At 38.1% G+C, this 27,401-nt stretch overlaps 1 protein-coding gene across 6 annotated transcripts in view; it reads left to right on the forward strand.

Annotated features, from left to right (window-relative positions):
- The first annotated feature begins 9,282 nt into the window (after positions 1–9,282).
- LOC135201005 (uncharacterized) overlaps positions 9,283–27,401 on the forward strand; it is a 44,620-nt gene continuing 26,501 nt past the window's right edge. For 2 of the 6 annotated variants that reach the window (XM_064229822.1, XM_064229825.1), the window contains exons 1-5: positions 13,812–14,146; positions 19,764–20,013; positions 22,718–22,837; positions 24,672–24,731; positions 27,300–27,401. The exon at positions 27,300–27,401 is cut by the window's right edge and continues 49 nt beyond it. In XM_064229822.1, coding sequence (XP_064085892.1) covers positions 19,785–20,013; positions 22,718–22,837; positions 24,672–24,731; positions 27,300–27,401 — 511 coding nt within the window. In that variant the 5' untranslated portion in view covers positions 13,812–14,146; positions 19,764–19,784. Of the gene's footprint in view, positions 9,417–13,805; positions 14,147–19,763; positions 20,014–22,717; positions 22,838–24,671; positions 24,732–27,299 lie in introns of those variants that run through there. The other 4 variants (XM_064229821.1, XM_064229820.1, XM_064229823.1 and 1 more) reach the window with 4 other exon arrangements.

Raw genomic sequence — 27,401 nt, forward strand, 5'->3', positions numbered from 1 at the left:
CCTCGAACACAATAGCACCTGGGTGGCTTCGTAATCCATCCCAAGGCCAGCTCTGGGCTGTTGTAGACGTATGAACACACACAACCATGGACGCACGCGAACACAGCATTGCTTTGTTTATCAAGCAATGTTTGGAGTAATTAAAATAGATGATAAAGCAACCCACCTAAATTATTTGGAGATTGTATGATATATATTTTTTCTGTGTAACACAAATATGTTAAAAGCTTTTGATGTTATTAACGTTTGCTCATAGTAATAGCAATAGCTGAGAGACAACGCAGTATCAGGGACCACGTCAAATTATGAAAACCAGGTGAAAGTATGTTATAATAATTAAAACTTGAAATTCAACTCCACGGACATTATAAAAGCGTGTTGCAATACTTACGCCATGCATAGGGTGCATTGATAAAAAAACTGAGAAGCAATCCATTTTAGTGCGTTGCACTGGCTATAAAAAGGGCATTTGAATTTATTCTTAAAATTAATAAATAAATGAATAAACGCCAAACTGTGTATGGAGTTATGAAGAAGTTGGCTATCTTAAGTGCAGAATTAGGGAGGAGTTCAACAACGAATGAGCCTAATATTGAGGCTGCTGTATATAACCTACTTGGGGCTCCCGTTGAATATGAACGGGTTTTTAAAAGCTCTGGTAGTGTACAGTTACAGCTTCGCCGTTACGCTGCAATAACTGTAATTATGTGTAACAGATATCTTTTAATTTTAAAAAATCTTTCAGTTATTTTGCAAGTCAGTGGAAATCCTCTGAATGTGACTAAATCAAATACATTTCAAACCATGATAAAAAGAAAAATCATTTTCTTACACCAACACAAAACCAACCCAGGATATTGTTGTTTATTTCATTGCCAGACTGTTATAACGAAAGGCGTACTTCATCAATGTACTCAATTAAGGGTTCACCTTAAAGTTGATAAAGAAGTCACGGGAAAGAAAGTTCTTGTCTCCATTCGGCAGCTGTCAGCAGATTTATTTACGTCCATAAATGCACCGTTGGTTATCGAGGTCAAACGGTGAGAGTTGACACCTTATAGAAATAGGGCTTTGCTCAGTTCCCCCTAATAACTGTGTTCAAATGTTCAAAACGATTGAAGAGTTCATTAAAAAAAAAAAAAAAAAAAAAAAAAAAGCATCTAATGCTAATACTAAATGGTTACTTTTTAGCTCGAAAATTATCATTGGTATTCATATAAATATTTTGGAGTTTTTATGATTTTCCAGTGACTATAAATCTCAGATCGGCAGTGCTTCAAATATCTTTAATTGGTTTGTCCATCGCCGGATGTATGATCGCGAGTTTTTCTTCTTTCAAGCGGTACCAGTCGCGTGCAGCAGGCAACCCAACCGTCGCTTGGCTCATTGTTGTAATAATTACAAACGACTAACAGTAAGTGTATTCATTTTAGGCCAACCATTGACCATTCCAGTTTACACAGCGAACATGGAAGAATGAACGGAGATTCAGTTTAACAGAGATGGAAGTCTGAGCCGAAAGATTTATGCGAACAGTAGTACTATGAAGATGATTGGTCAGAGTCTGCTGATTTGTGTATGGGGTCCCACGACTAAAAGGAGGGCCATCTGCAATGAATTCAAAATAAATCTTCCTCTACGTAAGTACGATAGAAAGGTCAGAACATGCGATTAAGGTGGTTTCGTTCTGACCGAGATGGAAGCCAAGTACAAATAAACGTGTTCGTACGATCCGCGGTAAGTTTGCAAGTTGACGGTTCAGAGCTATACTCGGTTTTTTTCCATCTGTCCACCCGCCTGTGGTGTTTGCGTATGGTAACACTGCGTCCAGGGCTTTAAATAGTTACGCTATGAGTAAGTTTTAGTAAATAAAAGGACATCTTGGTGTACATTTGCAACTGAAAAGTGTTTTAATAATTTACTATATGCGAATTACACCGTTAATATTAGAAATAAGATATTATTTAAAGCCCGGGACGCAGTGTTACCACCATGCGCAAACACCACAGGCGGAAGGACAGATGGAAAAAAAACAGAGTATAGGCAAAGACTTACATACTCGTGTATAGTCTTTGGTATAGGTGTGTACCTGTTGGAACGGTGAAGCAACAGTCTTTTGAAAAGAAACGAAACAGAAATGGTCTTATATCGCTTATTTCTGTTAAAGGTAATGATTGAGAAGAAGCATTGTAGCAAGTTGTACATTGTGGCAGGGGACAGTTACTGCCTTGCAGTCTTACTATTTAGCAAAAGGCTAGGCCCACCACCAGTAACTGTGGAAACTGCTGCCTTGCAGTCTTGCTTTTTAGTTAGTAAAGGTTAGGCCCACCGCCAATAACTGTGGAAACTGCTGCCTTGCAGTCGTACTTAAGAGTAAAAGGTTAGGCCTACCACCAATAACTGTGGTTGATGACAGCAAGGGCATGCAGTTGTAAAAACCCCCTTGGTACCAAACAATAAACCATGCCTGAAAATGCCTTTGATAGAAAAAGTGGCATCAGGCAACCGATCCTTTAATGTAGGGATAACGTGAGAAAGAAGAAGAGTGTAGCAAGTGCTCGTTCCCTCGGAACCGCATAGCTAGCAGCGTCCTATCTACGTCATGCTGCTCTAAATAGCGTGATTTCTATTTCTGGACAGCGACAACAACACTGGTGATGGCGGTTTTCGTTCAGTTTCATCTTGGAAAGATATTGGTCGGAATTTGGTCCACTCATCCACAATCGTGCTTTATCCTGTTAATCTCATTTAGCAGAATAGCCTAAAGTCTGACTTTAGGAAGATATGAAAAATAATATGAATTTGATATAAATGCCTGTCCATGCTAGGAAACATTGTTTGGAAACAAAGTTTGCAAACTGTTTGGAAGCAAAGTTTACACTCTTTGCAAATACTTTTTACTCTACATTTGTTTCCCATCCAAAATGGAAAACATTTGGAGTTTGTGTATATTTATATATATACACACGCTTAAAGTATGTATGTTTATATATACGTGTATATAATGTATTTACACTATATATTATATGTGTGTGTGTGTGTGTGTATACATAAAGTCATATATATATTAATATAATAATATAAATATATATAATATAAATAATATATATATATATATTATATATAATAAGCTACACATATACGGGTACATACACACCAGTATGTACATGTACATATGTATATATTTATACGTACACGTGTACCTATATTTGAGTACATATGTATGCATGTGTATGCGGGGGTGTTATGAATCGGTACCCGAGTGAGGCTTGCGGCGGTAGCACCATTTGATCCTCAGAAGTAAGTCAGCATGACGCTCCTTGTTCTAGAAACTTCCTCGCCCATCTCATTTTCTTTCTCTTATCCCTTCTCAAGTGCACTAAGACTGCCAAGTAAAATGCAGAGGCTACCGCACCAACAGGCATTCTGACGACAAATGAGGTCTGGACAAGAAACCCTCTTTGCAAACAGTTTCCAAGAAACTATTTGCAAACTTTTTTTCAAACGATGTTTCCTTGTGAGGACAGGGGTTTTAAGGGCAACACAAACTGTTCTGCGTCCAAACTCCAAAAGATACCAAAGAACGCTCGATAAGATAGGAGTACATGTTTTACGCATGTTTTACAGACTACCTTATTCAAGGAATTTAAACTGCACAATATTTTGTTATTCAAAATTCCAGTTGTTTATCTCCTGGAAGCTATTCAGACTGGATCTAGCTTCATTAAGAATGTCTCTTATCAGTCAATAAGCCTCTTGAGATACGGATCATCGATTACTTTCATGTCATGCCCAAAATTACGGAGGATTTGGGTTTTCCTGTATTTTTTATAGGGCATTTCACAAACCTAAGAAGTGGTTCCTAAGCGCTCACTCGACAAACACAGTTGCGGGCACATTTCACTATTTGCGTGTGGTGCAGAGCTTTGTGTCATTGTTTATTACTATTTTAGCCGTCTGTAGTTTTAGTCTATTTTATAGTACTTCAAAATGATATGATTAATTCTGGTAAAATTACCGTTTTCTGCAACAGTAACCCCGAAAAATTTGATTTGTTTCTATTCTAATCTGGATATTTCAAAATATTGCCAACGAATTTCTACTTTACTGTTAACCCCCCTCCTTTCATTTCTTTTTAATTGAGGGAGATCCTGGTCTAACTCTAACGATTTCTGCCCGCGCCTCCTCTGCTAGTTTCTCGCCAAGTTTCTTAACCTCGAATTGACAATTCTAAGAGCATTTGTTAAGCGTCACATATAGTGTTTAGCAGTTCATCTAAAACCAGAACACTAATCATCTGTGCGCATGGAATCATGACCTCGATATAAGTACTACTTTAACCAATCGTACTGAATGAGAAGTTACCTTGTGAAAGACTTTGTTGGAAATGGACAACCAATCGTGCTGAATGAGAAGTTGCCCTGTTCGAGAATTTGTTGGAAATGGACGAATTTACCCAAGAGCTTTTGAGCAAAATGCCACTGACCGTTAGCTCTGGTGTATAGTGGAACATGTTCAGTTAAACTACTAATGCCGTTATGTTTATTTAAAAAAGGCAAGATATTTTTTCGAACACGAACTCCCTTTGTCTCTCTCTCTTAAAAAGTCACAATATAAATAAAGACAATTCAGTTGCCTGTGCCACGTACGTCGTCGATATAAGGTATACAGCGACTAATAGATTTTACAGCTATGCAGATCACCGTTACAAGAATAGATTTTTAAAATCCAGTTTAATGTCTTCAGTGCGTTTACTTGCTCTCTCTGTCAGGTTATTGGTGTCTTTCTCTGCCTTAGTCTCTAAATCAAACCAAGAAAAACCGTATCTTAACAAGAAATTTTAAGTTGTGAATTTAGATAATACGGAATATATAAATACAACGTTTTCCATGTGTTTTATGAACCACATTCACAGCGGACCAGCTCAGCTGCTATGGACTGGCAGTGAGGAGAGAGTGGTTCTTACTCCCCCAGATGGAAGAAGGGTGGTTCATACTTTGGGTAGCAATAGTGATTAACATGTTCCAACGCAGCTGAACAGGACAGGAACCTCCCAATGTTTTGATCACATATTTTAAGAGGCCTGGGCTGCTTTGGATGACACCTTCCAACACTCCTGGGATAATCTGGATGTTTGTGACTTTCACCCAGGTTAAGTAAAAGAAGAAAATGATGTGCAAAAGTTTGTTTATACATAGGTATATGTGGGTGTGTGTGTGTGTGTGTGTGACATATTTTTTATGCAAAACAGGTTACACTCAGCAAGTTCAGCGTAAGAGTTAGTCTCAACTTTCATATTATATCCTAATCAAAACTAACAACATAAGTCAAACTGAAACTTTGAATGAAAGAAAGGTAGAGTGTCGCAAAAACAGGCTTTGGTTTATAAGAGAAACAGTTATTTGCTCAAAGATGTGGGGGAACACACTCGCTCGCCAGAATGCCTACAACAAAGAATGTGTATTGCAGATGGATGTGAATTCCAGGCTATCTTACCGCAGCATCATCAAGATCTTCGCCATACGAAGTTTTAAAAGTATAGATGGATTACGGAAAAGTAATACATGAAGACCCCCTATAAAGAGAAAGATGAAAATGTTTCAAGTAGAACTTCACATGCTATAGAGATCACACCCTGCATGAACTGTGATGAGGGTAATCCTCTCTCCTAAAACCAAAGTTATCACTGGTAGCGAGTTAGTTGACGTGAATAATTTGTTTCAGAATAATAAGGGATATCACCATCTGCTTACTGTAACAGGCTTATTTTCAAGCTATTTAGGTATATAATTTTTATGAAAAGAAAAGACATGCTTACCATGACGGATTTGTTCAAAGTGTGCTGACAGTGATCACTCTAACAGAGTGGTAGACAAATACATTTGAAGGGAAGGAATATCTTATAAGGCATGTTTTGAATTATCTTAGTATTAAAGTTACTCGCATTTATATCGTCGCCCATATAGAAATTGAAGCTCCAGTCGATGAAAATACAAAAACTTTAATTATTCCAGTTCTCTTAAGTAATTGCCTTGGTAGTCTTCAGAACTGGGTTATGAGCCATAATAGCATTTCACATCAATGGGCTGAGAGACGTAATGTGCTCCATATACACACAGTAAAACAGAGGTGGCCAAACAGTCGATCGCCATCTATCTGTCGATCGCGACCTCTTGTTTGGTCGATCGCCGTTCCCCCACAATCCTATATAAACAAACGAAAACACAAGCATATATATATATATATATATATATATAATATATATATATATATATATATATATATATATATATAGCTGGGTATGTTGTCGTTTCTAGAAAATTTCAATTTATGGAGGAACAGGATAGCCAGAAGACGTGGTAATATTCCAGACATTAATATTTCCTTAAAATAAAACAAGGGCACAGCCGAGCTTTCGGGAATACATTGCTTTTCCCATCATCAGGGTCACTTATCTATAAAATTATACAAAAAAGAGAAACAGTAAGAACTGTACTGATTGACTATATATAAAAACATTACAATACTTTAAAATACATAACGTAAAGTAAAAAAGGAACGTAAAATACACAACACAAAGTAAAAAAGGAACATAAAAACTAAGTTAACTGCAAATCATAAAAGTACGATAACAAGTTAAAAGAGATTACGTAATACGCAGAAATATACTGAGAGCGAAAAATAAAAACATGAATATTCAGAGTAAAAAAAAATAAAATAATGATTCTGTAGTACAAAAGATTGGAGACCCTACTGTTCATGTCGTAGTTAAATGACAACTGGACGAGTTAGAAAACTGCGAATGAAATGGGCAGAAGTGGTGTGGGTACTAGAGAGAGAGAGAGAGAGAAGGAAGGAGAAAAAACAAACAAACAAACAAGCAAATTATGCAATGAACAAAGGAACAGAGGTGGTTTGGTTATTGAGTGTTGGAGATTGTTGTTTGATATGGAAGGACTCTAAAAAGGGAAGTGAATGGCTGTTTTTTGTTGTCCGAGTATTTCAAAATCGCTGTACTGTATGTTTTTACTTAAAGGTAAGCCTGTGCGATGGCTAACACCCCTATGAGAGTCGATGCGCACCTTAAGTAGGCGTTCGGAACATAAGTCCCAAAATTACATTTTGGGCAATTAAACTTATAAACAGTGCAGGTACGCATCAACTCCGGGAGGGTGTCTTTAAAGTGAAACAGTCTTCCAATTGTTAGTGGGTTATTAAAAATAAATCTGAACTCAACATAAGGGTATAGATGGCTCAAGATTGACAATAATTTACGTTTGAGTGGGTCAGAATTATTAGTAATTGGTAGTGGAACATACACTATCTTTTTGGGAAGGTGCAGACTACAGTTTTTGGCTTAAAAATATTGTCTAAAAATTCTTTAAGGATTTCATTGAACATGTTCATGGGATAACAATTATTCTTAAAATAAGTTTCTAAAAACCTAACTTCCAGGTGAAAGTCATTATTCCAGTTGGTGCAAAGGGAAAGGCTCGATGAATCAGAGTTCTACATGAATTAACCTCGAAAGCAAGGGGACAGTGACTAAAAAAGTTTAACCCAAGACCGTTAAAAGTTTTCTTCCTGAAAATGTCAGAGCGAGAGACCAAAATATCTATAAAGGAAATGCGGCCATTACATTCTTTTTCCATGGTAAAAGTAATATTGGAATGAAAAAGAGTTTACAAAATCTAAAATCAACTGGGCATGACGTTCCTCGGCCAAAAAGAGTAAAAAACGTTATCATCTACATATCGTATGTAAAATCTGGGTTTAAAATCATCTAGGCACTGATTAAAGAACTGTTCCTCTAAATAACATAAAAATATTGGTGAAAGGTCCTAAAAGGGAGCCCATGACCATGCCATCTATTTGCTATATATATATATATATATATATATATATATATATATATATATATATATATATATATATATATAAGTGAGGCAGTTGTACTCATGTCTTATCGTACAATGGCGCTATTTGAAATTTTTTTTCCCACGTAATAATTTGTGATTATGTACTTTGGTAGATCGTAAAAGAGTTTCAGTCTTTAGAGTAGATCTGGGAGTCCAAAAGTCTGGCCACCCACATGCTTACAAATATTACCTTCTAGACAACATTCACTTTCCTTTCAGAGGTTAGGATAGTAAAGTTTTCGAGTATAGTTTGCAAAAATAGAAGGGGACACGAGGAAAAGGATTATCAATTAGCATGTAAGGAGAAAATTGTTCTCAACAACGGTTTTGAAAAAGGGGAAGGATTGTAAGACCTAAGTGTTTTGCTGTATGTAGTTGCTGAAGAGGTGTAATATTTACAACCATATCAAGAACAGCCAGAGGTGTCTTGCCATTCCTATTACGGGCTGTTCTAAGAGCAAGGACCCGTGCCAGCACAATGCTGGCTTAATCTACAACAAAAAATTCACACCTGTTCAAAATTATGAAACCCGTAGCCATAGAATTTGGTAAAGTGGAGATGAGCGACCTGATTGTTGTGGGATGAAAACTGCTGAAAGAGTCCCAAGTAGACTTGGTATACAGGCAGCTCGAGATGCAGGGATGGAATTCATGGAAGCTACACTCAGTAGGAATAAAATTCCTGTCGAATCTCACGTCGTGGGTGTTAGTGGTGTCTACTCAATTGCTAGATATGAGAGACTGATTGGAAACGCTGTCAACATGAGAGAATGGATTTTCTGCAGAGTAATTTCGTTATCAGGTGTATTGTCGAATTAAGTAACAAACGAGGTTGGGGATCTTTTTTAGATCAATTTAGTACTGCTCTAGAGTTGTCTTGATAAGTTACTAAAGGTAAGCCCCAAATCTATTATATTAATTTCCTTGGCTCCCTTTGTGTGTGTGTGTATGCGTGTGGCTGCCTCTTTGAGGCACCGGGATCCTGGAGTCATCAAGAATAGTAAGCCCTCGTAGAAAGGTTGTGCCAACAGTGCGCCTTGTGCAGTGCAGTGAAGATAATACTTAAGGTTCTTGGTAGCGTCCTTTCGGCACCTAGATGCAACCTCTTTCTTTACTATAACTCATTTCATGTTCTCTTTTTTCCATCTAACTTTCCACCCTCTTTACAATTGTTTCAACATTATTTTCAACGCTGAATGATCTCACAGGTCCAGTGCTTGGCCTGTGGCCTAAACTTTATATTCAATTCATCAAGAATAGTAAGCGAACGCGCGGCGGAAAATGAAAAGGAAACATTCGTTGAATAAGACCTGAAAAGGGGCAGGTAGGTGGGACGGGAGAGGGTTTGTGCTGGGTGAGCCTTGGGAGCCGTAGTACCAGCTGGAAGCTTCGAGATGAGAAAACAAAGAAATTCTCTCTCAATCTCTCTACTCACTCCCTCGGTGATCACGGTAGGAGGTGGGAGGGAAGGCAGAACCAACGAAAACTTCACGGCAGGTAAGGAGGCCATGGCATGCTGGAGCGTGCTCGTGTAGTTGCCACCAGTCCTGGCCGTTTGCTGAGTGATGTTTGGTTAACAGTTACCGGTTCTCTCTAACGGTGTTACCGTTAAGGTTGCTCTCTCTCTCCAATGCTCGGAGTCCGAATGAAGAATGAGCGCCTCTCTATCAGAACATGGTCGTGATTCTTTTTTTCCTTATTTCATTCTAAGTCAGGTGAATCAGTGTTTTTAACTAAAATTTCAGATGAATTGGTTATTCCTTCACATATTGTTGATAGGCCTAGAGTTAGCTTACCTTGCGTGAATCATTTTTACTGTAATCTAGCAGCGTCCTTTGCCAGAAAATACCCAGGAGAATTGTTTATATGCAATTTTTTTTATTGCCCCACATTAAATCTTAGGTTTTGATTAAATTGAGAATATTTATATGTTAATCTAAAGTACCAGATAGTGGAAGTAAGTTCTTGTTATTGTAAAAATTCCTTTTTTGCCGTCCGAAATGCATCGTCATATACAGTCTCAGGAAATTCTATATTTCGTGAACCCAATTACAAATTGTATATCACGATACCAGTTCATTCAGGAGTACTTAACCGTAAGTCTTTTAATAAAACAGACGTAATTATTGATTTCTATAGTGTATGGTTTTGGCTAGAAGAAATATGCCTGTATGAAGTATAAGTAATATTGGTAGGTTTTCTGTATACCATACATTTCAACCCCCTACCTCTTCAGCTACATAGCCTTCCAAAATGAGTACTTTATCTTCAACTTCCATCTTCATTACAAATTGTACCGCACGCAAAGAATTCCGTCTATGTATAGATAACTTGCTGTTGTTGATACGGGAATTTTCATGATTTACAAATACTTTTGCTAGAGCTGAATTTAATTTAATTTGATCAGTTCTATTAAGACATTATTAGAAGACGGTATATCCAGCTGACTTTGTCTACGTTATAAAATAGATAATCTAACAAATCATTAATAGGTTACATATAAGCCTGGCATCAATAGTAATGTGTACTACATTCTCAGGTTAAATGGTACCAGCCGATAGGTTAAGAATATAAACTAGATATTTAATTAGACACGTCAAACGTTTTAATCAATTTTCCTTTCTCTTGGACTTTTTATTTCTCATTCTATATATTTCGCTATCATGTTGAAATTATTATTTATAGTGTTTATGAAATGTTCATTTCACTACATTTCTCATCACTCATTAAGATGACCAAACTTGTTAACTTACGTCATGTGATCTTAGTCTCATACTTTAAGGATGAAAATTATATTCACACACACACAGAATTAATGTCGTTCATAAGAGAGAGAGAGAGAGAGAGAGAAGGAGAGAGAGAGAACAGTGGGGGGATGATTGTTAAAATTGGGTTTGTGGGTGACTGTCATGCTGGTTTATCGAGATGATGTGCTATGAAGCTTCAGTTTTACAGAGAAGCACACGTTTACGACAAAATTGCATTACCTTCTTAGATAACTGGCATGCGTGTTCTCCCCGCTTTGGATCCCATTGCACAACGCATATTCAGTATTGAAGAATTTCAACTATTGTTCCTTTCGTCGTCTTTGCGCTCGTTCTTCGAAGTGATGAATGACCATCGTCTAGCATCTGGCAACTGGGAAAGCTTTTTCCCAATCTAAGTTTCTCTTTCCTCTGTACATTGCGTCTTCAGATAATATCAATCCCCTGCTACGTTCTTCCCCGTAGGAGGGTAACTCCTTTAGTGCGTGGGCATTATTTTCTTTGCAGCGTGCCTTGGGCCCTGTAGCTGCAACCGCTTTCTTTCCTTTAACTGAACCTCCTTTCATATTCTCGTTCTTCCATCTTACTTTCCACCCTCTCCTAACTATTGATTTATGGCGCAACTGCGAGGTTTTCCTCCTGTTACACCTTTCAAACGCTTTACTGTCAATTTCCCTTTCAGTTGTGAATGACCTCATAGGTACCAGTGCTTGGCCTTTGGCCTATATTCTATATTCAGTTCAATTCAATCATCTAATACATTTTTGTGCTTAATCATCCATCATTTTCTTTTTTCCACTTCACTTCTCTTTCCTCTTTCTATCGGGTATTTCGGCTATTTCCATGCTCCAGTTTATAAAACTTTTCTCCAGGAGAAAATGTTCATCATTCATCATTATCGTCAATGTCGTCATTCGTGTTAATAATGGGAGGCCCTCATTCGTCCATACGCAGAACCCAGTTTTATTTGTACCGTACAGTTCATAGGCTTCTCTTAAAAGTTGTTCCTTTGGGTCAACTCTGTTTAAAATCCTTACTTTCGTATTTTATTAACATCTCTGAAGCTACCACGTCTTCTTAACCCTTTGAGCAACTTGCTGAAGAGTGTAGTACCACATGGCGCCTATTCAAAGACCCATTTCTCTACTGCAGCTTGGCTACACTTAGTCTGTATCTGACCGTTCTTCCACTAAGCTGGTATTTCTTAAACTTCCTTGTGTAGCGGACCCCTTTTAATAAAATGACTCATATAGCGGACCCCTTATTATGATAATTTCCCTCTTGGGTTTGAAAGTGTTTTCAGGGTATAATATATAGTACGAAAATTGCTGCTGAATTAGCTATTATTGGATTATCTTTAACGTAAATATTTACATTTTACTTGAAATAACTTTTACAACATTATTAATTTTTCAATTTTGCACACAAATTTTAGTGAACTTAACAGCAACACTTCCTCCTCACATTATCCTGAGGACCCCTTGGAACATTCCACGGATCCCTGGGGGTCCGCGGACCACACTTTAAGAAGCAAGTCTCTAAGCGAAGGAGTATTTATGCTTTCGGTGGAATATTTTTGTTGGAATCTGTTTTAGTTTTCTATAAAAGAAAGCTATTGTGCCGGCTTTGTCTTTCCGTCAGAGCTAAAGAACTACTGAGGCTAGAGGGCTGCAAATTGTTATGTTGATCATCCACGCTCCAATCTTCAGACATACGAAATTGCATCCCTCTGTCCTCAGTAGTTATTATTTTGTTTAAGGTTAAAGTTTGCCATAATCGTACTTGTGGCAGCGCTATGGATACCAACAACATTGGCCACCACCGGGTCGAGGCTGAGTTTCATGGGCCGCGGCTAAGGCCACCACCGGACAGAAAACTCGATTGTACTTCGGCTCACTTTTTCTTTTCTTTTTTTTTCTTTAGATTCTTTGCTACAATTAATGTCAAAACAAACGTTTTGTCATTCCTTGTTGGTTAAGCAAATGACCAATGAAGCTCTTGGAGATGAATTCATTATTAATATGGCTGCTGCGTCTAATCTCTTCGATAAAAAGGGGTGGACTTTCAATGATAAAGATTCTTATTACGTCTAGTCATGGCATGACCAATACAATTAGTATTGGTCAATTTTAGTATTTCAATATTCTTTCATAAAGGCTACATATCTCTTTTTTTTCTATTTAATAAAAGCTCCGTCCCCTTTCAATTTTCATCAGCTAATACTCCTAAGAACCTCTCACTCTCTCCAGTTTGTTTTTAGTTTCCTTTTTTATTCTATTAAAATATATATTTTGTTTGATCTTCATTTAGTTTCAGCTTTTTCTGTCATACTCTATACCTTTCTTTGTTCGTTTCTGGTTTCCATGTAACTGGATATGCGTGGGACCTTTACGTTCCCAGTTGACAATTTTCATATAATTTTGCTTAACCTTTGAAGGGGTATAGAAAACGGACACACGATGACAGCAGGTTGTTCTTTACTTAAAATTGGACTAGCTGCTGCATTTCATTGTGTGGTTCTATGCTCTATTTTCCCATCTCTTTCAAACCTAGGCTGGGTACGGTAGACGCAATAATGCCCAAGGCCTAGTGAGCTTGAAAATGAATTTAAAGTTATCAACCGTAAAAAGGATTGCTCTGCCTTAAAGTATGGTTTGCTCATTGTTAATTGGATTATAGTCTTGCAGTGTCATGTATATCGTTGGTAGTAATAAGAAATTTACTATCGTTTGCTACAGTAACGTGAGGTCTGTGCATACGGTTGTAAAAGAAAATTAAAAAAAATAACTGTTAAAAACTTACGTGCAGTGATAAACAAAATCCAGAAACATCCTGAATCACAAGGACGATGTCATAATTTAAAGAAAGAAATACAGCAGGTTGCAGTAGCCATAAAAAGGGACTAGCAGCAACACCGAAGTAAATAAAAATAAAAGAGTAAGAGCGTAGAAAATTAACTTAAAATTATTCATATAAAAGAATAAACGGAATGAGTGCAGCAACTCAGAACAAAAATGAGCAACGCCAAGAGTACTGAAACTCAAAGGAAATAAAGAGCAATTAAAAACTGCATCTCTAGCAACTCCCCTTGAAGTGTAACCGAGCCGAGACAGAGGTGGCCATATCTGAATTCCTTAGGCGAGAGTCAGTACCTGGTGAGACGTTCAGGTGACGTGACGATACGACCTTGCTCAGTTATCGTCCTGCAGTTCTGCTTCTGCTGTAAGACGCAACTATGCAAAGGTCTTGAAGTGTCTGAATGTTATTAGTGGACAAGTGAAGTCTTGCAACACACAGAGTGCAATTTGTGATTTTGAGAAGAGCAGAGAAAGTAGTGCTCTTCAGAGTAACGCACCAACACCTTCATGTTATCTCGGCAGAGAAAGAAAGTGATGTAAACTTCAGGTGAATCAGAAACTAGGAAGTCGGGAACCGTCCAAGCGAGTCCTCAGGAATACCCAGGTATTGACTGTAATGGTTAAATCATTCTCTATTTCTCTAATGGACCTTTGATTACTCAGATCAACAAAACATAGTTATGCTAACAAATATATTTCCAGTTTGCCTTTATGGTGACACGAATCCGCCAGTTCCCGATCTAGTTATCAGTTGTAATTCTCTTTCGACGGTATTGTTTTCGAGGTGGAGCTAATTAGATACTGTGATGGCTCCAAGGTGGGGTGAGGGGCTAACCCCCACCCTCCATGCTCCTCACTGAGTTGGTCAAATCCTGACTGAGCTGGACCGTCGGAAATGGCTAACACTAATATGCCTTCTGGATACAGGTGCCAGGACTGTGCTTTTTTCACAAATTTTCTGTAGTCGCCCCCCTTTGCCCACCAAAATGACGAGCCTACACACACACACACACACACACACACACACACACACACATATATATATATATATATATATATATATATATATATATTATATATATATGCATGTTACATGTATGTATGTATACACACATATATATAAATATATATGTATAGCTGGCGAAACATTAATAAAAGAATTCGAGTTGGTCAAACCTCAACATTGACCGACTCGAGTGATTCTGCGAAATTCCAGCCCCTGGGCATGCAAGGGCCCTACAGAAAACCTGAAGAGAAACATTAGTGCGATAATTAAGAGAATAAATCCTGACAATAGATCCATGAAACTGCTTAGAATCCTCGGAGACTACGGCCCAGGGGATTGTTACGGCACCGTGAAGACCCATCAGGATGGAAACCCGTTGCGCCCTATAATTGCCAAGTTATGGTTATGGGTTGAGGCAATGCCTTTACAACGGCGCCTCTTAATCGTAAGAGTTATATTTAATTGTTAAGCTCTTCAATTCTTTTTTTCTCTTTTTTTCCACATCTTATTTAAGGTCTCTTTTCTTATTTCATTGTTCTTCACTAAATAGGAATTCTCCAACAATATCCTTTTCATTCTATTCATACGGTTGCTGAAGGCCAATTGATCTAATGTGTTCTTCTCTGTAAGCAAGACAATATAAAAGAAAATGAAAAATATCTTCTTCTGTACTGACACAAAAATTCAAACAGGTGTTCCCATTCTGGTGTCTCTACTCGGTGGGTTTCCCGGCAGAGTTCATCGATATTTTGAATACTACGCCTCCGAGATCTAGTACCATCGCATCGCTGGACATAGAAAGTCTTTTCGCGAACGGGACCGTCGATCTTATCATAAGGAGTCCGTCCCATGGATGCCACGCCCCTTCCTCTCACATAGGGGTGGCCTCTTTCGACAGTTAGATGGTGTCGCAAACGGGATCCTTGGCGTCTTATTTGCTAATATGTACGAGGCAGATGCCGAGGAAGGAACTTTTAATTTCCATCCAAACTGGAGATATATGCTCCGATATATAGATTACTACCTCTCTCTCTCTCTCTCTCTCTCTCTCTCTCTCTCTCTCTCATTACTTACCACTTTCTCCGAACAGTTGATTCACGGTGCAACTGCGAGGGCTTGCTCCTGTTCCACCTTTCAAACCTTCCTACTGTCATACGTCCCAGTACTTGGGCTTTGGCCTAAACTCTATATTTTGGTCTCTTTTTCCCAATAAATAGACGATATCTTCCTTCCATTGAGACTAACGCGTACCAAAGAGCAACGCGGTCAGGGTGTACCCCGACCCATACCAACGCTGTGGTAGCCGCGTACATGAGATGCGCAATTATGCATTGTTCCTCATGGAAAGCTGCTCACGCACAAGATCTACTCCATACTCTCTTTGGTAATTTGCTTCCGCAGAGCTCGAACGTGTCAGGCAGCTCCTTAACGGATGCGAAGGGTGCATACGAAAACGGTTGGATGTATGCCAGCACACCAGTGACGACGCCTACCTCACCAAGAAGCACCATGTTGTAATATTACAAAGCCACATATCACAGCCAGTTCAAGGGTAAGGTCAAGGTCATGGAAAAGATCATTGCCAGAGGTACAAGTCAACGGTTCCGATCGAGAGTATTTCTTTACGCGTCTACTGCCCTGGAAGCTATTCAGCACCGTTGTAATGCGAAATAGCAGAGTCCCTTATAGAAAGATGTGGCTGTCGATCAACATAGCATACAAGTTTAAATGTATCTAAGGGACATGTCAAGCCCTCAGCAATGGCTACATAGGTCGCACCAGTACAGCTCTACACAGGCGATTGTAAGATCACCGCAACCAAGGGACAATATTCCAACTATATATATATATATATATATATATATATATATATATATATATATATATATATATATATATATATATATATACACATAAATATAATGAGAACAATATGGCCAGTAGAAACTTCAGCATTTCTAGTTATAAATTTGTTTTCATTACCATCGTTGTGGGGATACAAATCCCATCTCCAGGGCTAACGAGAGAGTGAATGCAAATCCATAAATCAGAAATAAGAATAAATGGGACGCAATAGTCCATCATTCTTTTTAAAAAAGTGATCAAAACTATGAAGCATATTGAAACTAACTTTTAGGAAAAATGAATAATAATAACAACATAAAGCCATACGTGAACGTCAGAGAGAATTACGCTATTCAGAACACGGAGGAAAAAGTGATTATCGTATCATGTACAAAATTTTTGCACATATTTACAACGAGAAAAATGCAAAAGTGTGAAATATATGTGTATATATAAGCAATCATTCACAATGAAGTATGCATTTTTGCATCCTTTTAATCCCTGATCACCATACTCACTCCACCAAGTATACGAGTCGCACTGGAAGGTCCCTGACACTCAGTTTTGACCTTTGGGGGGGGCGGGGGGATGGTATAACTGATTGGCCACCCAAGAGCATTTTTTGATGGGGACATCTAGAGCCTAGATCAACCGCCATCACAAAGCCAGGCTGGCAGTACTTTTAAAGAAATAATCTGGCCTTTTCAAGGATAAATGACAAGGTGCTTGGGAGTTGTTAAACGGTTGCTCAAATCATGTCAGCAAATGGTTTGGTATGAGGAAGTCTCATATAATTTTCAGTTTCCTTAAATAAGGGACACATTATTGTGCAACAGGCCTCTACAACTTGGAACTGGTCATCGATAATCTTTTTTGAGAGTTGTATGACTTGTACAAACGCATACTATGATGACTAGTTGCATGAAAAAATGCAGTCGTGATACTCCTTACGCCCACCTGCGACAAGTCGTACAGCAAGTCATAGCTAGTCATCAGTGGTAGTTGCGGCATTAAAATGATTAGTCATAATAAAGTCTTACACATTGATGCAATACACATTGTAATATGTATCCACAACTGTTATTTTGCCACGCCTCCCCACAAAAAAATTACAAACAGGGACATGACTGTTTTTCGTGATTAGTGGTGATTGAACTTGAAGTTTTACTGGGCTGTAATGCAGTAGGTTGTACTTTGCTGGCCTCCATGCTGGATAAACATGGTTAGCTTCCATTGGCTTCTCGGTGAACCAAAATTCTGTGCTAACTAAAGTTTAGTTGGGATACATCATAAATATACACTTAGCAAACCAATTAAAAAAACCGTTGTCATTATTTACTTTGCTGCAGTAAACTGGAAATCCAAGATAATTAATGATAAGAGCAAATATCATGTGGAGCGATTCTCGGATCATCCTAATTATTATGTCAGTGAATTTCGTACATTAGGAAAGAGCTTTCGCGAGACGAACAAAGTTCGATTGAGAGAAATTTCATCAGTGGCTTATTTAATTCTGCATCCGAATAAGGGACCTCATGTCAGTTAGCGCCTCAGTGGCGTGGTCGGTATGGTGTTGGCGTACCACATCGGTGGCCGCGAGTTCGATACTCGGGCATTCCATTGAGATGTGTATTTCTGGTGATAGAAGTTCACTTTCGACGCGGTTCGGAAGTCACGTAAAGCCGTTGGTCCCGTTGCTGAATAACCACTGGTTCCATGCAACGTAAAAGCACCATACAAACAAACAAACAAGCAAACATTCATGTTAGTTATTACACACAAAAGGATTGAGAATGGGTGCATCTATTTCATTTCATTCCCACTTAGAAGAGATAAAATAATAAAAAAAAAAGGTTGTGACAGACGATTTTGCCTATGAATTATATAGAATTTATACGTAAGGCCAAGCACTGGGACTTATCATGTCATTCAGCGCTGAAACGGAAATTGAGAGTAAACGATTTGAAAGGTGTTACTGGAGGAAAACCTCAAAACAGTTGCACCAGGAATCAATAGTTAGGAGAGGGTAGAAAGCAAGGTGGAAGAAAGAGAATATGAAAGGAGGTGAGAGAATATGAAAGGAGGTAAGCGAATATGAAAGGAGGTACGGCAAAATAAACGAACGGGGGTTGCAGCTAAGGGCCGAAGGCACGCTGCAAAGAACCTTAAGTAATCCGCTCAGAAGGCACATTTAGTATCCTCCATCAACAACGACAATAAACATTAAATGTTGGTTCGGAAGTCACGTAAAGCCGTTGGTCCCGTTGCAACGTAAAAACACCATACAAAAGAAAAAAAAAATTAATTTTGTTAACTCATTTAATCCCATCTCACGGAAATTCCTTCGTGAGTGGAATTTTGTACAACGGAAGTGTTGACCAGCCAAGCTTGGAAGCCCAAGTAAAAGCTGCAGTATCAAACAAGGGGTATTTAGGTTTGTATTTTAATTTTTCTTTGCTGTTTTATATTTACGTAGACCTGCTAATCATGGCAAAACATTCACAATAAAACATATACCGTTTTTTACACCTATTTTCGTTCCCATCAGCTCCTGATCCCTGTGTGCATATTTTGATATCACATAGAAATATGCGACTTCCAACTTTCACATCAAGCACATAATATCTATTTTTTGTCTGTCTATGCTTCCTAACTCCCTTATCCTATACAAAGTTCATGCTTTCTTAAACCAAAGAAGCTCCTTGTTGGACGAGTGGTTTACGTAAGCTTGCCTACCGATTCGGTAGTCCCGAGTTCGATTCCCTGCTCTGCCAATGTGGAATCAGAGGAATTTGTTTCTGGTGATTAGAAATTCATTTCTCGATATAATGTGGTTCGGATCCCACAATAGGATGTAGGTCCCGTTGATAGGTAACCAATTGGTTCCTAGCCACGTGAAAATATCTAATCCTTCGGGCAATCCCTAGGAGAGCTTGTTAATCAGCTCAGTGGTCTGGTTAAACTAAGATATACTTTACTTTTGTTGTTCAACCAAAGACGATGTCTAGACTGGGTAACATATCGGAGGGTAGCGTTTTGACTGGTAAAGTCTCTGAATTTTCTGATCTTTGGTTATTGGTTATGTCCGCGATTCCTCCCCTCATTCTTTGAGCCCTACTTCATTATATAATCTTCACTAATTATGTTTTACAATTCACAAGAAAAAATCACAATTGGTTCCGGTTCCCAAAATCCAATATCTCTTTTAGTCACTATATGCGTTTTCGTCACTCGAAGTTTATCTAAAGAGTCAGTTTAAGAAAATAGACGATACTGGATACCGATCATTTGAATCGAATAGAAACTCTGTTCTCACCATTTTGTCTGAAATAAACCTTATGAAAAACTTTTATTTCGTTGTTTGTTGCAGGTTTATTACGGCAAAACAAAAATGTCTCCACTATCAAGAAGTGGTGCTTCGCCGAACACCCTTGTGTCTACAGGGAACCAATTATTGTTGCATATCCTGGTGGGTGGCATTGTTTTGCTCCACTTCGAAATCCGGCATTCCCTCGCCTTCAGTGTTTCCCTTGATGGGTCACCTAAGACGAGTAGTAGTACCAAGCCGCCGAATTCTCCGGAGGAGATCGAAGCCTTCGTGAAGACTCTTGAATACCAAGGTAAGGTTGCTGAGCTGCCACTCGGAAGTTTTGTGTCTCTCATTGCTTAAAGGTCGGTTAACGACCTGTCTTTAATGAGTGCTGAAGTCAATACGGATTTTTAGGAATATATATTAATTGTTAATAAGTAAAGATGAGAGTTGAGGGATATGGTTAAGAAAAGCTAAATGAGCTCTATACAAAGATGATAAGGGGCAAGTAACAATAAAAGAAAACATGATGGAGAAAGTAAAGGTTATGGGGAAGTTGTAACATAATTCCGTGCACCACGAAGGGGTTATCGCCGTCAGTACACAGTCATATGGTGCACTGTTGACTTTACCTTTGGTTCTTTGCAGCGTGCCTTCGGCCCGTAGCTACAACTTCTTTAATTCCTTTTGCTGTTCCTCCTTTCATGTTCTCTTTATTTTATCTTACTTTACACCCTCTGCTAACAATTTATTCATAAGTGCAACACTTTCCACCCTCTCCTAACAATTGATTCATAGTGCAACTGCTCTGAGGTTTTCCTCCTGTTAAACCTTTCAAACCTTTTCACCGTCAATTTCCGCGTCAGCTAAACTTCAAGTTCACAATGCTCATCAGCTTCCTCTCTTGCTGCTTCTCTTTCCCTCTGCTAATCTGCAAGTGCTTGGTCTTGTTGCTCCTTCACGAAAATTTGCAATGATGGATCTACCGAACCCATTTTCCTGGCTAGCTCAACAAGCTTCACTACCCCTGTCACATCCACGCTAAAATATGTTTATACGTTTGGCTAACACAGTAAATTGCGCAACTGGCATATCTTGCAGATATTCGTCAAACTGAATGAGTTAAATTTATCTCTGCAGGGTAGTGATACAAACATTCTCAACTGGCATGGTAAAGTTGCTTGTTTTCGAAAGAAAATAGAGTTATGGAAAGAGACATGCTCAGAAAGAGATCTTAGGTGCTTTCCTCTGTCTGGTGCCTATTGTTTTCAATAACTACGATGAGAAAGATACTATGAAATCAGTCATTGCAGAGCATTTGACAATCTTACTATAGTAGATTCACATCAACCTGATTGGCTGTTGATAAGCCAATCACAAGGCTGGAAACTCAGTCTCTCTCGAGAGTTCACATGGGTAGGATCTATGTTCCACGTCAGCCAATCAGGAACGTCGTAAGGGACTGGCCTAGACATCGAATGTACGATTGATGTGAATCTACTATAGTGCTTTTAAGTCTTACTTTGGACTGGGTTAGAAATCCATTCCTCATAACTGAAAATGAGAAGAAGCAGCTTCCTAGTTGCCTTTGGAAAGTATGTTAGAAGTGTGTGCAGATCTTGGCCCCATAATGATAATTGAAACCTCGAATGGCACATGGCTTTTGGAACTGTGTAAAGGAGCATCATGACTTTGGAAAAGAGGCTTTGGAAATACTTCTGTCATTTGGTTCTACCTATCTTGGTGAAGCCTCTTTCTCCACACTAAGTGTTATCAAATCAAAACAGAGAAACAAACTAAATGTCAACCTGGAACAAAGCCTGAGTACTGAGTTGCCTCAATCCCATAAGAATTTAAAAAATCGTCAGTGAACATCAACCTCATATCTCTCATTAGGTAGTAGGTTTCAAGCATTTTGTTATTCCGTTGTTCATTTCAGTATACGGAATTACATTTCAATGTTCAGCACCCAAACAATGCTACTTCTGAATATTTTATCTGAATTGTCCTTCCAAATTCAATTGACTTTAATAAGTCATGAATGCACATAAAAGTTTGGACAACTTTGTTTTACAAGACCAGGACACAAACTGTCAGGTAATCAGCACCCAAGTAAAGCAGATGGAAATCAGTCGCAATTTGCATAACCCTCCTCTTTGGCATCACCAACTAATGGATCCCACTCTTACAGAGCCTAAATAATAACAATTACAATACCCTTTGCGCTGGTAACAGCCACTTGCTGAAGACAATGGATCATTCCCAGTCTTGGCTTCTTAAATCTGACCATGCTTTCGTAGGAGACACAGCTGCATCCTCAGATGTTCGTGTACTTAGTGCAGATGATAGACTCAGATCATAAATCTTTAATGAGTTTGTCAGTCAGTATGTGATGTAGAAGCAGGTTCATTGAAAGTTGTTGGAGACTGAACTTCAAGACTGGAAATGCTGACCTTGGGGAGAGAGAGGTAAGATAGTAATAAGTTTGTCTGCAATACGTGTTAACGACGGAGGTGCAGTGGATCAAAAAGCATTTACAAAATAGTACAAGGCCCAACTGGCCTTGTTTTCCCTTTTTACATAATTCAGATTTCTCCCATATACCATACTTAATAAAAACGCTAACCACATACGACTATACTCTTTTTTTTTCCATCTGTCCACCCGCCTGTGGTGTTTGCGTATGGTAACACTGCATCCCGGGCTTTAGATAGTTACGCTATGTGTAAGTTTTAGGTAAATAAAAGGATATCTGGGTGTACATTTGCAACTGAAAAGTGTTTTAATAATTTACTGTATGCGAATTACACCGTTAATATCCGAAAAAAGGTTATTATTTATTATTGTTGAATATAAGCTGAATGTAACTATCTAAAGCCTAGGATGCAGTGTTACCATACGCAAACACCACACGCTGGGGATAGATGAAAAAAAAAACCGAGTATAGTGGCATTCAATTCACTGTCCTCATATATTGATCAGTATACCTCACAGATGACCTTTTTCTTTTTCAGCTACAAAAGGATATAACGTTTCCCAGAATGACTTGGTCAAAATTGATCTTAACCTTTTAGACGATGATACTATTGGTCTTGAAATACAAGATGGACTTCAGGAGGAATTTGAAGTTGTTGGTGAGTGTCTGATTACTGTATTTTGTGTGTGTATGATTTTGCACATTGTTTAGAAGTCACATGTCTGTTGTACCATTACTACTGAAAAGGATTTACATGAAATATGCTTACCATTTTATACTTAAAGTAAATTCCATCGTCTCTTCTAGATGGTTGCTTTCTTAAATCACTTCATACTGCAGCACAGTACAGGGACTAACACGAAGTTTTAAAACGATCACATTTTAAACGAGAAAAAATTTAAGCTTTCTGATTAATACGTTTCACTAAGCACACAGTTCTCTTATCCTCGTTTTAACGTTTGCTTCATAATTCAATTTTTTAGCGCTTGTATGACCAAGAAAATTGAAGGTTTCAAATTATTCAAGAACCTACTCATCCAAAAGTATTCCTGGAATATTATTGTTTCAATTTTATCAGTAACATGTGCTATGATTCAAACTGACTCCCACATTGTTACATAATTAACCCTTGCCAAATCTCTGCAAAATATGAATAATTCATGAATGCCAAAGTGTCAAAAACATGAACTTGGCGCATGCTGGCACGACTACTGGAATCTCGTCACTGATTTCACATTTTTATACATCTCTGGTTTAGATACGTTCCCAGCCATTCAACAAAACCGGTTGTTCAGTTCCCTGTGATAACGATTTTTTTTTTTTTTTTTTTTTGCTACATTGTTTAATTTTGACACCTTTCATCATTTTCTCTTTGTTTTGATTAAATTAGGAAGCTTGTTCTGCTTTATTGTTTCTTATTGAATATTGCTGTTGAATTTTGCTTTGTGAGTCCAGTTATTTTTCTAAGGTGACTGACACAAATCTTTCATGTGGATTTTGGTTGAAGAACAACATTTGACATCAACAGATCCGTTAAAGTAGTTGTCCTTTACTTGCAATTTACCTTCATATCAAAAACTTTAAATTTTTTCTCCTAATATACTCGTTTGTTGGAACTTGGTCAAAGAAATAGGATTGAATTAAGATTACGATGAAAATGACATGATGACAAGGTCAATGAAAGACGTTTTATGTTAGTTCAGTTGAGCTATTTGCCAGGTAACGATGGCAAAAACACATCTTTGTACATGACACTGGTTAGCGAAGCTACCTGGAACAAGCAGTATTATCAAGAAGACATTCAATGTTGAAAAAAAGGAAAGAAACATTCCAAAGTTAACATAATAATTTTTTGAATCCAAGAAAGTAATAGTTAAATCATAACGAAAGGACTGTGGTGTATTCTGATACCATTTCACTTTGAGTAATAATACGTAACATGATCGAAAACTGATGTCCAATGGGTTTTCTAGGAAAGTATAGAAGAAAAAGCAAGTTCTACCTTCAATTTGTGAATAATTTCATCTGTATATCAGTTCCTTCATACTCATCAGTCGGAAAGGTATAATAAATATTTGGTTTACTACAAATCGTTGAACACCCAGTGTTTAGGGGCAAATTTGATTGTGATATCTTACACACCCTGACAATTTCTTAGAGAAGTTTCAGCTTATAGTAGAATAGATATTTCATCATTTGTAAGACTTCGTCTCAATCACTGTCCTGCAGTGTTATTTGTGGGAATATTTGAAGTAGTCATTTTCAATCATAGATAGTTGGCTACTTGAAGAACTTGGCTAATGTACCACAATTGCGGTTAAATTTATTTCTCGTAGGTGTGAATTAAGAAAAATGAATAAAGATTAATTACCGCCGAATTTCATGAACCCAGTGGTTTATAAATACGGGCAAATTATATTGTATATTGCGTGAGAATGCAGGCATACCATTTTCAACTGATCATCAAGGATATTTTATTTCCTTCTCAACAGATGAAGCTCAAAGAGAGACAACAAATGCTTCTGTCACCGCGAAACCTGGTCCTTCCAGTCGTAAGTGTAATAAACTTTTGGTCTAATTTGTCAAGCAATCTATCTTGTATGCTGGGTGTTGTCTTGGTGTCTCTTCATACTCGGCATTGAGCATACAAGTTAACCTATCCCATTCCAACAAGTTAACCTATCTCATTCTAAACCTATTTCATTCTAACAAGTTAACCTATCTCATTCTCCATAGGGGGGTAGTGCCGTCAGTGAACCTCATGCAGTGCACTGTAGGAATTACTTGAGGTTCTTTGCAGCGCGCCTCCGGCCCCTAGCTACAACCACTTTCGTTTTACTGTACCTCCTTTCATATTCTCTTTCTTCATCTTACTTTCCACCCTCTCCTAACACTTCATTCATAGTGCAACTGCTTTGAGGTTTTCCTAATGTTACACCTTTCAAACCTTTTACTGTCAATTTCCATTTCAGCGCTGAATGACCTCATAGCTCCCAGTGCTTGGCCTTTGGCCTAAATTATATATGCAATACGTTTATGTAACGATTATTGTATGAGGAAAGTCAAAACTGAATTATAGACAAGCCCAGGTTGCTGATCGAGTACTTGAAGTGTGAGTTCGGTTCAGGCGAAGAGGAGTTATGGGGTGGAGATGATCTAGTAAGCAGGACCTCTTGACGTAACCCGTAAACATATCCACCTACTCCAAGATACCTTCCAGAGATTTGGGATTCCCTTGGCTGCTGTTTCCTTTCCTCACCACCTAGGGTAAACACCAAATGGCCACCATTCCACTCGAAATGGCCACTTTTTTCCCTCGATATTTGATTGGTGAAACGGCAATGCAATTACATCTTTAATCAAACCATTCAAAAGATTGAAACTTATTTTTTGAATGATGTGCTTAAAGATGTAATTGTATTGTTGTTTCACCAATTAAATATCAAGTGAAAAAATGATCATTTCGAGTGAAATGGTGGCCATTTGGTTGTTTACCCTAATGTTCTGGGCATCCTGAAACAAAGATTATAGAATAGTCATGAATTAGAGATATCGGTGCATGCACTTTATAAATGCAATGGAAAGATTGCTTCCGAACTCACATTCTGAAATATTACAGCTGATGATCATGTGGCATTGACCAGTATACGTGTGCTGTATAATACGTATTCTAGTACGACTAGTCCAGAGTGCAACAAATTTCTGAAGCAACTCGGGCCGTTGATCTGACACAGTGCGTTGGTGCCGTCATTCTTAAAGCGACACGCTTTTATGAATGACTACAATGTTTCTGTATTAGAAAGACAATCCATACCTTTGAAAAGATTTCGTTGCATTGTAATTATTGAAAAACTTGATACAGTTTTGTCGAAAAATTGCGTTTAAACATATCAAAGACAAAGTAATATCATAATGCAAATGTATGACATAAAAATTACGTTACTATATGAAATGAAAATACAGTCTTAGAAATAAAAGGCAATTGTGATTGGAATATTTTAGACCTGGTAGTTTGCTCGTTTATTTCTCATGCTTTCAGATATTTTTCATTGTATGCGAAATTACCTAATATATAAAAAAACTTGATTGTGAGCAAACTTCAGTACTACACATGCACGGTACACGTATCAACCAAGAAGTAGAGAACAGCTGTAAGCACTTGCCAGAGGGGATTTGGCATGCTTATATTTACTTTAAAGAAAACATTGAGCAAGAGTTGCGTTGCTCTATTTCGGTTATATTTGCACAGCTGTTAGAGATCACTGTTATTTGATGGTATAAGTAGGTATCAGTCAATTACTAGCAACAGCCACATTGGATGTTACTGCCATAGGTAGGTCAACCCAGGGATGGCAGGAATGATTTGATTGTATTATATTTATTCTAGGCTGTTAACGGACACTGTGGCATGTTGTCGAATGTTGGTAAGCTGTGAAAGTGGATCCAGTACCATTGTTTGTATTCAAGGTTGTTAGAGAGACCCCATGGTGAGGCACTGTTATATGTGGGTCAGCTGTTTACAGCAGACTTTGGCGCAACTGTATTGACTTTAAGGTTTTGGAAGGATGCCAGCTAGAATATCAGCTGTTGATCATCAGCTGTTTATGGTGGCCTTAAAAATTTGGTGCTATGGTGCATACTATAAAAGTGTTTGAGGGGTACCATCAAAAATTGGTAGGACAACCGTATGTGTTGCTCAGTTGCCTTCAGCATCCATGTTGGATATGGCACCATTATTATCCTGACCTCTAGGATGAGAGCTATATATTAACAATGTTTCTGTCTTTGAACCCTGCAAAAATATCCTTGTAGGAAAGTAACACAACTTGGTAATTGTACATCGGATCTGAGATGATAGAATTGAGATATGAACGCAGTCAAGATGTGTGAACAATGACACTGTCGTTACTTTTCTCTTAAGTGGCCCAAGCTTGTTGAAAATTAGCCCTTGCCCACCACCTTGTGAAGTAAATTAGAATCATATCCAGTTTGAAAATGTTCCAAGAGCAGGTTCCCAGTTGCCTGAATCCACAAATTTTAGAACAAAATTTCATGTAAATAAATCACTGACTTGTCACCTACAGATCAGTTATATAATTGGTCATTTGTTTTTACTTCAGGCCAACTATCATTGATCTACCAAGGCGTTTATGCTCCTGACTCACGCTTTAATGCTTTTGCTGATGGAGTCATGGTGAACATGGTGGCTGAAATGAAGCGGA

Source organism: Macrobrachium nipponense, chromosome 27, assembly GCF_015104395.2.
Source record: "Macrobrachium nipponense isolate FS-2020 chromosome 27, ASM1510439v2, whole genome shotgun sequence".
NCBI classification, from domain to species: Eukaryota; Metazoa; Arthropoda; class Malacostraca; order Decapoda; family Palaemonidae; genus Macrobrachium; species Macrobrachium nipponense.